The sequence below is a fragment of the Ursus arctos genome, unplaced genomic scaffold (assembly GCF_023065955.2).
Source record: "Ursus arctos isolate Adak ecotype North America unplaced genomic scaffold, UrsArc2.0 scaffold_11, whole genome shotgun sequence".
NCBI classification, from domain to species: domain Eukaryota; kingdom Metazoa; phylum Chordata; class Mammalia; order Carnivora; family Ursidae; genus Ursus; species Ursus arctos.
In genome coordinates, this window is record NW_026622775.1 from 64,408,100 (window position 1) to 64,419,167 (window position 11,068).

The 11,068-nt window shown below is 48.2% G+C and overlaps 1 protein-coding gene across 1 annotated transcript; it reads right to left on the minus strand.

The window, feature by feature from the left end:
- Window positions 1-762: 762 nt before the first annotated feature.
- Window positions 763-9,619, minus strand: PNOC (prepronociceptin). The gene is made up of 2 exons (XM_026518930.3): window positions 9,494-9,619; window positions 763-1,164 (listed from the first exon to the last, which is right to left on the minus strand). Exons 1-2 carry the CDS (start codon window positions 9,617-9,619, stop codon window positions 763-765), a joined length of 528 nt encoding a protein of 175 aa, XP_026374715.2.
- Between the last annotated feature and the right edge of the window lie 1,449 nt (window positions 9,620-11,068).

An 11,068-nucleotide genomic window follows, 5' to 3' on the forward strand; every position in this document is an offset into this window, starting at 1 on the left:
TTCTCCAAGCCTTGCTCAGTGATGATGCCACTGACCTCAGGGAATCAGTCCATTTCTGGCAAGGTGACAGGATGGACAAACGAGGAGTGGAGGAAAGAAAAGCTGAAAGTGTAACTCCTGGTCCTAACAAGAACTCCTTGACAGGGGGAAAGTGGGAAAGGGCCATGGTTTCCGTGGAATCCAGTCCGCTTGAGATACAGGGGGTAGGGGAGGAGAGCGCTAAGCTGTCTTCGAAGGTGAAATAGCAACATCACAGCCACAGAAATCAGACTGCAAATGGCTAGAGGTAGGTCCAGCTATGGGTTCTTGGAGATAGTCTCTGAGGGAAGGTGAACTGAATGGTTGCTATGACAACTGGATAGGCAGATTGGTCCACTTAACTGTCCCCATAGTAACTGAGCTCCTGGAGAGCTATAGAGGAATTAGTTATCTTAACATGCTACTATTATCCCCATGGTAACCAATCTCTAAATGGCAGTGGTCAGCCTTAAGGAACAATCCTAGGAAAATCTTTGCTCCCTAGACAAAGGGCGGGTAGGAGGTGGGGGAGGTGAACATATATCTCCCCCGCCTCCCAGGAGCTGAACACCTTGAGGTGGTATGGGGTGTGTGTATGTATTTGGGGGCTAACGTTCTTCCAGGTCCCGGAGGGAGGCTAAGACAGTTGGGTATGTAAGGCTTCTTTTTACCCCCAGCTCGTTCATGCCCAACTCACTCATGGGTTGAAGTGGACGGTGCAGCTGGGAGAGGCTCCCCTTCCGGCTACACATTACCATTCTGATGCAGGGTGCGCCGGCGCTGGCTGGACTGCAAGCTCAGGACCAGGTACTGCCTCATAAACTCACTGAACCGCTTCTGGTTGGCCAACTTCCGGGCTGACTTCCGGGCCCCGGTGAAGCCCCCGAACCTCTTCTGCAGCTGCTTCTGCTCCATCTCTTCAGCCTCATCCACGCCGGGCTCTGTCCCTTTCTGGGCTTGGATTAGGCTCCGGATGCGAGGCATGCGCTTCAGTTGCACCTCGGAGGCGCTCGGCTGGTAAAGGGCGGCTGCCACATGCTCTGGGTCAGCAGGGCTGAGCTGCCAGGAGCCCCTGGCCAAGACCTTGGTGCATGGAGTCCAGAGAGGGCTGCTGAAGACCTTCCCTTCACACTCAAGGATGCACACCTGCAAAGACAGAGGCGGGAGAAAGGAGAAGGATTGGGAATGTCTATTAGTCCAAGGCAAGGAGATAAAGTCCTTCTGGTGGCTACAAAATCCACATGAGTACCAATGCACGTGCTTCCAAAGCATCTCTTTATTAAGGACCATGTAGCAGTTTTACATGTAGTTACTTAGGTTCATAGAATTTCAGAGTTGCGGAGACACAGAAAACTGTCCTTCCCAGCTCCATCATTTCACAAATGAAGAAACTCCGGGCTCAGAGAGGTGAGATTAATTTACCCCAGGTGACACAGAAAGTCAATGCAAAAAGACTGCTCCAAACTTCACCCAGTTAGAGCCCTAGCTGAGTTTTCAAAGCCAAACACAACTCACGAGGGTCACTCAGAAAGAAGAATTTTATTTTGTTCTCTTATCAGGCTTGAGAGAGGTCAGTTGGTTTAAGATGTCAAAGCATGTGCTTAAATCTGCATGGCTATTTTAAGGTCGCCATTTTAAGACGAACCCTGGCGTTGTTCATTTTTCATCCCACATGTACTAGTTATCACTACCTGTGCGTCAGTTATAGAAAACAAGAGTCAAGGCCCTTCGGATTGTAGGCAGGTTGGCAGTCAGGTTCAGGTGGGGAAGAGGGACCATCAGATGCTATCCAGTGGACCTGCCAGGCCCCAGGGAACTTCTGATGCTGCTCTGTCTCTCCAGGTGTCTCCTACTTCTAATCTAGACCAACAGCCTGGCCACGACGTTTCCACACCCCTCCTGAATGGTCCTTGCATTGGCCCCACCTCCCATATTCCTATCTCTGACTGGGTCTTTTGGAAGCGTCTAACTTCCAACTTTACCTACTATTTGCTGTTTTGGCTTCACCCGGAACCCTTCTTTGTGTTTCTGTCCTCAGCCATATGAAAATCCCACTTCAACTTGACCTTGCCATCATGGTCAGTGGGCAGCTGCGGAGCCCTTCATCAGACCTTGGAGTCTTGCCTGGCTTACAGGGCATCAAGAGTTACTGCTCTGTCTGGACAGCTGCAGGACATCAGAAGACTGGTGTGTGTGCCTGGTACCCCCTATCTGGGGAGCAAAACCCTGTCCCCAGTGTTCAGAGTGGCACAGATGCCAATATGCGCAAAGTCTCCATCCTGACCCCTAGCCAAGGAGTGCAATGTGCCTGCAGCTAAATCACACACCTTGCAGCTGTCCCACCGAACCCCCAAAAATGGCTCCTCCAGTACTACTTCTCCTGCAACCCGTTGCCACTCCTGCCCCTGACCCCCTTTTGTCCCTGCCAAGCTTCTCCAAGATGTGGTCTGCACTCATGCCTCCATCTCAGCATCTTCCATTTTTGCCTCATCTCCTTGAAATCTGCTTCCCACCCTCATCTTCCATTAACTGCCTTCTAGAGGGCCACCAGTGAATTCCCAGTCACCGGATCCAATTAGCCCTCATTCTCACAGACGGTGCTGCATTTGGCAACGCAGACCACACCCTTCTGAAAATTCTCCGACATTGCACTCACCTCTCAGACTGTTGTGCTTCTTCCTCCTGTGTTCCTAAGAGTCTATCTTTAAGATTCTTCTCATCTCTCTTTAAAATCTGCCCCCCAGTGACTGTTCATTTCTGTGATTTTGGTCATTTCTTTCAGGGCATCCCAGATCTGGATGTCCAGCACCTGACATCTGTTGAACTCCCGACACTTCTCTGATCCCTGTCTGGTCTCTCTATCAAAATGTCTGACTAGCACTTTAAATGCAATTTGTTAAGAATTCCCTTCTGGGGCAGACACTGCCAGTTGTCCATTCCATCCCCATCTCTCCTCCTCCTTCCTAACAGAACACTTGTTTTCTTCCTGAAGGTCACACGTACGTTTTTCAAACTCCTGTGCAGCCTGAGGTGGCCAATGACATATACACAGAAGTGATCAGGTGTGGCTTCCGGGAAAACAGGAGGCTGACTTATCTGGGGAGAGCATCCTTTTATTCTTCTTCCTTCCTCCAGACTCCTGTTTAGAATGCGGGCATTTTGGCTGGTGCTCAATTGGCTATCTTGAAACCATGAATGACTCAGGGGATGGAAGCCATGTGAGAGTGGCACCCATCTACAGATAAAGTAGAAGGAGAAGGAGCCTGGGACAATGGGGAGGTGGCGGAGCCGCCATACCGGCCCTGTACTATCTACCTCCCAACCTCCTTATGAGGAATCAAACCTCTGTCTTGTTTAAGCCACTGTTACTTTAGGTCTTTCTTACTAGCAGGTGAATTTAATTATCTGATACACTTTCTCCACCTCAAGTCTGTTCTCCTTGGTCTGGGTATGGCTCCAGATCATCTCAGAACTTATTTATTTATTTGAGAGTGAGAGCGAGAGCATGGGGGTTGGGGGGCAGAGGGAGAGGGAGAGAAGCAGAGTCCCTGCTGAGCGAGGAGCCCAAGGTGGGGCTTGATCCCATGACCCTGAGATCATGACCTGAGACGAAATCAAGAGTCGGACGCTTCACCAACTGAGACACCCAGGCGCCCCTTAGAGCCTTTAAAAAGACAGAATTCAAAAGCCAATTAAATTCCTGTGGAATAGAACCAGGGTTTAAAACTTACTTTTACAAAGCTCGGGTAATTGGGTATCTGCGTTAGGTTTGGAAACCACTGACATAGTCCATGTTCCCATGTTATGATGAGGTTCAGTCATGTGTCCAAAACTACACCATTAGACAAGATATTACCTGAACAAGAACCCAAATGTCTCGAGCTCCGACCCAGGACATCTATTCAATGAGCTCTGTGTGCTTGCAATGCAAATTGGTGCGAATGAGTACAAGACTAAGGATCTTGCGAGACTAAAAGGTAAATTCTGATGGGAAAATTGCTCGTTTTCCTCTGGGCCAGAGAGGAGAAAGAGCCAGTAGCCAATGGGAGTGCCGCTCTTCTTCACCGATAAGGCTTCCAAGGTGCAGCTTTTGCGAGCCCCCCCGGCTAGCCAGAGGTAGTGATGATGGGCCCTGCTCATACATAACTCACGAGCATGTCTTTTCCATTTAGATTTTCCTCAGAGGTGCTGATAGAACTAATATCATCAGTGCCAACTCAGCAGAGATACATAAAGAAATCACTTTTTCACAGCCACAGTGTCACTGGGTATGGAAGCAACTTCCATAGGTGGGGAGGGCAGATTTTAACATGATGGTAGCTGCCAACCTGAGTGCTCTTTAAGAATCACTGCTGGTTTGTTAGAATGCAGATCCTCAGCCTATACTCCCGGAGATGCTGACCTAGTAAGTCCAGGGTGGGGCCCCGGAATCTGCATTTTTAGCAAACCCCCAGGTGATTCTAAGCTGGACTTACTTGGAGAGACCCTGCTTTGGAACTTGCCCTGAGGAGGAAGGTGTCACCACGGAATACAGTGGCGGAGTCTCCCTCAGAGAAAGGGTTACTTGGGTCTATATTTAGCTTGCTCCTGAAATACTTTGAAGAAAACCAAGTTGCAGTACATTCGTTCAGATCATAATCCTATTGGGTGATTACTCTATAGCAGTGGGTGTCTAAAGGGGGCAGTTTTGTTCCCAGGGACATATGGCAATGTCTGGAGACATTTTTGGTTGTCACACAGTGGGTAGGGGGGGAGAGACGCTCTTGCTATCCGATGAGTAGAGGCCAAAGATGCTGGTAAATGACGTACAATGCACCAGACAGCCCCCCATGACAAATAATTATCCAGCCTAAAATGTCCACAGTGCTGAGTGTGAGGAATCCGACTCTACGGAGTAAAGGGAAAGGCAGGAGAGTGTAGGTAGTATTGGGAAAGCCAGCAGAAGAGTTAGAGTTTGGAGCTAACATGGCCTTGGAGCAGACTTGGTCCACTCCTCACAGAATAGGAGCCCCAAATGCTTGTTGAACGATTCGGCTCCTTCCATTTACAAGAACAGGTGGAGGTTGTTAAACCTAGAGGCTATTAGATCTTCTGTGAGCCTCTGGGTTCCTAAGCCCAGATGGTAATTAGATGAGGTGTCAATCAGAGAAAATACAATTCTATGATCAAGCCAGATGCATAGGCTGTACAGAGACTCCACATACTGTTAGATGAATTAGATACTAACAAAATCATCTCAACTCTTGATTTAGGAGAAGGTTTTGGGCAAACGTGAGGAATCCAAGTTCACAACAGCATTTGCAGCACCAGATGGACAGATGAGCCTAACGCCTAACACTCTGGTCTAAGGGACCCACCGGCCTCTTTCCAGAGATTGGTTAATGGTCTATTAAGTGAGCTGGACACATTTTCACAGCCCACACTGATGACATTGCTCTGTTAAGCCAGAGTGTGGGTGAGTATCTGGAAAGTCTCAGACTGGTGCCAAATTGATCTGTAAAGCTGGGTTTGTGGGGAAACTGAGCAAAGGGCCCTTTGGATATCTGGGATCAAACATCAGGGAAATAGGCACATGAGCCCATTGGGAGGAAAAGAAGAGGCTCATTGAGACTGTTAGGTCTCTGCCACTAAAACATCAAAGCATCTCTGACCAAGAGGCATTGGGAGCTATTTGCTTTAGGAGGTTTTGCTAGAATATCTGAGGGCTAACACTAGTAGGCAAACAGATGAACAGTGCAAGAGAAAACTTGCACTATTAGGAACTCTTACTGCAAATCAGCGAGTAAGAGTTTTCATGTATTGAAGGTAGAAAGCACTAGAACTTAGTTTCCTTTGTTATTAATCAAATTTCAAGAAGTTGTAAATAAATTTCCCCAGACCTTGAGGGTTACCTTCTCGTTTTCCTCTAAAACGATGCGGTGAATCTAGTTTTTTCTACGTAAGCTGATGGAGGAAGTACCATTCATAATTAGGTGGAAGCCCAAGACATTGCAATGGGTTTGGGTGTATGAGTCATTTCCCGACCAGAATGATAGTCTAACAAAAGCCAGCCATACTTGGACCATGGATCTGGAGTGAGAAATACAGAACTTCTTGATAAAGCCAAGGATTTAGGAGGGCCTGGGAATAGTTCAGTATTACATAATTTCGTGGAGGGATTGGGAAGGTGACCCGTGCTGAAATCTCTAAGTTCCCCCAGCCCCCATAATTCACAGAGTTGGAAAAGTGTTGCAAGATTTGGAAATGAGATGTGGTTGTCAACATTCTAGGCATTTCACCAAACTTTTAAAAATAGGTTAAATATGGGGCACCTGGGTGGCTCAGTCGTTGAGCGTCTGCCTTCAGCTCAGGTCATGATCCCAGCGTTCTGGGATCGAGCCCCTCATTGGGCTCCCCGCTCAGCGGGAAGCCTGCTTCTCCCTCTCCCACTCCCCCTGCTTGTGTTCCCTCTCTCACTACCTCTCTCTCTGTCAAATAAACAAAAATTAAAAAAAATTTTTAAAAATAGGTTTAAGTATGAATACAAACTAGAAACAAATCAACCAGGCAATCAGGTCCTCTGAGGGTCAGCAGGCGCTTTGAAGAATTTATCCCTCCCTGTGAAGCTCCAACTGGCCATAACCTAACTTGTTTCAAAGAAGTATCTACTTCTTTGTATCTACTAACAGTGTTGTCTAGACCCCAGAGATGTAAGATGCTAGGGGGGGGATGGAAACAGGCTCCAAATTCTTTACTGGCTTGGGAAGACACCACTGTAAAAAGTCTGCAGCATCTGCAGGGGTTGGGCCCGTTAGTGGACTAAGGGTCTTGCACTCTTACAATTTCCATGGAACATGTTCACTGAGCGCTGCTTCGTGCCACGCTCTGTGCTCTGCGCTGGGGATCCCCAGCACAATCAGAAAAGGAGGCTCACACCTTATGCTGAGAGACTAGCAGACACAAGTAACTGTCAGGACACAAAGGAGAGAGGGGCTGGCTCTATTCGGGGCAGGTGGAGAATCAGCAGTGTTCTCATAGGTGAAGTTGAATCTGAGTTTTGAAGGAGGAGTATTGGATGAAGGAGGAGGGAAAGGCATGCACAGAATGGTGGGACGAGTTCCTGAACCCTAGGCAAGGCCAGGAAGGGAAAGCGGGATTTCTTAGGAACTGTGAAAAGTGATTGCGGTGAGGAGAGGACGTTGGGGCACCTGCAGCCTGGGGAGAGCTGAAGGCCTGGGATCCAGGCATGGCATCTCAGAAGGAGAGGGTGTGGCGAGATAATCCCGAATCTTGGTGGTCACTTGTGTTTACGGAGTGGGGAGAGGAACGGGCGTCCAACAGGAAGTAGAAAAAGAGGAGTCGGAATGGGGAAGAGAACCAGGCAAGCTCACCAGGAGAGGACAAGGAGAAGGAAGCCTGCAAACTGGCCCCGGACCTCCGAGAGAGCAGCTAAGGAGTGATGCAGCCTCAAAGCCGCAAGTGTAGATTTCTCCCTGGGTGTACAAATATCGGTTCAGGTCCTAACGCTGTTTTTGAGTGGGAAATAAAGGGTTGCCGTGAAGGCTAGAGATTCCAGAATTGTGCATAACTTCCCGTCTCGTCTAGACTGCAAATGGGGAATTGAGCAGGGTGGCGATTATCAGGCTAACAACTCGTCACTGGTTTACATGTACACTAAGTCGTCTGCCCTGTTTACTAAGGTCAGGGGAAAGTGTTTTGTCGATGAACTTTTAAACCTCTCTGGGCTGCACAGCAAAGGCCTGTGGGCCTTCTTCGTTCCAGCCAAACTCAGTTTTCTCAGTTCCTTAAATGCCACTTCCCTCTGGGCGCCAGGCATTTGCTCCGGTGCTCCCCGTCTCCCTCCACCTCCCCCCCAGCACCCTCCCTGCCTCTTTGCTCCCACTCTTTAGGTCTCCTTAGATACATCTGTTCCTCCCAAAGCCCCAAAAGTCTAGTTTGGGGGCCACTGTTCTGTGCTTCCCCAGCACCCAATAATTAATCCCTCTTGGAGGGATTGTGGGATCTTCTCTCCCACTAGTTGCAAGCTCCGTCCACCTGCTTACCTTCGGATCCCTTGGCCTGACCCTGGGCTCAGCATACAGTAAATGCTCAGAAAAACCGTAACGGATGAATGAGAAGGATGGCTCAACTTTGGATGGGTCATCTGGGGATGCTCTTCACGACGCATTAGTTTTTGTTGTTCAGAAAACAGGCTCAAAAACCACTGAGCAGGTGTGGGAAGAGCTTGGTGTTTGGGTACGTAGGGGCTGCCTCTGCTCATCGTTAGCGAGCTAGCTCAATGTGAATATAGGTTCTGTATTTGCACACTTGCCTTAAGGAGCAGTGGGTACTTTTGGTTGTTTTTAAAGTTTGGGGAGTTTGAGGGGTGCCTGGGTGGCTCAGTTGGTTAAGGGGCTGACTCTTGATTTCAGCTTAGGTCATGATCTCAGGGTCCTGGGATCAAGCCCCGTGTCAGGCTTCACACTAAGGGGGGACTGTTCCAGGATTCTATCTCCCTCTGCCCCTCCCCCCATTCTCTCTCTCTCTCTCTCTCTCTCAAATAAATAAATAAGGTGTGCCTGGGTGGCTCAGTTGGTCAAGTGTCTGCCTTGGGCTCGGGTTGTGATCCCGGCATCCTGAGACTGAACCCTGCATTGGGCTCCCCACTCAGGGGGAGTCTGCTTCTCTTTCTCCTTCTGACCCTCCCCCTGCTCGTGCTCATGCTCTCTCTCTCTCAAATGAATAAATAAAAACTGTTAAAAGTAAAAGTAAATAGTAAAATAAATAAATAAATCTTAAAAAAATAAAGGTTGAGGGGTTTGAAATATGACATCTTTTGAAAGAAGTCTGACTACAAAGAAAAAATAATTGAGTCATATTGGATTTAATAGAGGAATAACTATTTAGATTGACATGAATGCAGCTGAGAAAGCAGTTTATTTAACGAAAAGAAATTTACTGCCAGATTTGCACCTCAAGTTCAAAATTTAAAGTATAAGGGTGCATTTAGGTATTCATCGTAGAATTACCTATAATACCAAAAACGGAGGGCAACAGACATGTTCAACAGGAGGGTGATAGTTAAACAAATTATATTGTATTCATAGAAAGAAAGAACTTAAAATAATGTTTAATAACGTGGGGAAATTACGCTGGTATAATATAGCAAGTGAAAAAACTAGGATTCTTTCTCTGACAGGTGGGATTAAAGCTAATTTTCTTTTTTTTAGACTTCTCCAAATTTGCCAAATTCTCCAAAACGAGTATGCATTATTTTAATAATGGGAACAAAATGACAGCCCAGGCAGGCATTTATCTGAATGTGGAAAAGTGGAAAGATGACAGGGTTTGCCCTTAGAAGATGCGAATGCCCTCATCCGTTTCCTGCTGACCACGGGACACCAGGCGAGTCCCTGACCTCCGGGCAAGGCTGTAATTTCTCATTCTGGGTCTGGAGGCAGGAAGGAGGAGAAGACAGGGATGCTCTGGGGCCTACCTCAAGGTTGAAGCTGTCAAGAACTGGGCGGAGCTCCTCTCGGCAGGTCAGACAGTCCTTCTGGCAGCTGCCGGACACGCTGGAGAAGAGGCTGAGCAGCAGGAGGTCACAAAGCAGGATTTTCATGGTGCGGGAGCAGGAAGCAGGGCTCTAAAATGCTAAAACACAAGGGAGGGTGGGCGGCAATTAGAACAGCCATTCTGCGGTGGGCCTCACATGGGGTGGGGGGGGATGCACCAGAGGGAACAGCACCAGAGCTCAGGATTCCCCTCCCAGGAGGGAATGGGTCATCAAGGGTACAAGAGGCCTGCTCCAGTCAGCCAGGCCCACCGTTGGGGCAGGGGCTAGTGTCTGGGCTCCTAGGGGAGCCACCTAGCTGGCCTCAAACTGCATAGGCGCTTCCAGGGAGCTGAAGGCCTCACTTTGCAACTTACCGTGTGACCATAAGGTGATCTCTCCAAGCTTTAGTTCTCATAGCTATAAAAGGGGAACGGCGGTACCTGTCTTGGCACAGGGCCGATGCGAAGAGAGGAGATCCGCAAGGGAAGTTTTGCAAAGTGCCGTGCGAGAGTGAGATTTATGAATGACTTGTGTACCTTGTCTCCTCCCCAGCCTTCCCTGTCTCAGACAGGGATGCCCCGACGAGCCAGAATTTGCTCTTTCCGGAAGCCTCCCCCAGGCTCCTTGTCTGTTTGCCCTGCTGGCGTGAGCTAGCTTCCTGAGCACACAAACTCTAGGTTCACCACGCTAGGCCATGCAAACCCAGGACCAGGTATGTGCAATTCTTTACTGAAAAATGAACAAAGACACGAAGATAATAGCTTCAACTATTATTAGTTAGATTAGTCATTGATATTCTTTACGTAGGATTGCCTGAACGATGTGCAGTTTTTCCTGCTCCTCTTTAAATTCATCCTGCGATCAAGCCTCCTGAATCAGAAAGCTATTTCCTTGGACTGCATCAGTTTGCGTCCCTGTAGAAAGATCTTTACTTGGAGGATGAAATGGAAAGGGGAACAAGGGAACTTTCTGGCAACGTTGTGAATGTTCTCGACTGAGGTATAGGTCACAGGGGTGTATACATTTCCCGGAACCCATGGAGGTGTACACTTAAATCCTGTGCATTTCAGTGTATGTAAACTTTATCTCCACAAAGAGTCCGGGATCAAAAATAAAAAATTGTTGCTTTTATTGCTTTTTCATCAGACTCTACTGAGAAAATGTATAAGCCCTGCTCTTCAAAGGCAGCCTACAGACCAGCATCAGTGTCACCTGGAATTTTGTTAGAAATGCAGAACGTCAGGTCCTAACCCAGAACCCCTGAAGCTGGGTCTGCTTTTTTTTCAGCAAGATTGTCAGATGATGCAGACACGTGCTAAAGTCTGAGAAGCCCTGGTAGAAGATGGGTGTGGAGTGGAGCAAGTCGGTAAGAGAAAGAAGGGGATCCTGCCGTTGAATTCACCAGTGGCTGTTTTGGGAGACTCTCCCAGCCCTGCCTGGGTGTCACCCAAGCATCTCATACCAAGAGGATATCCGAGAAAAGACGCTCAGTCAGTGTTTTTTAAGTCAATGAGG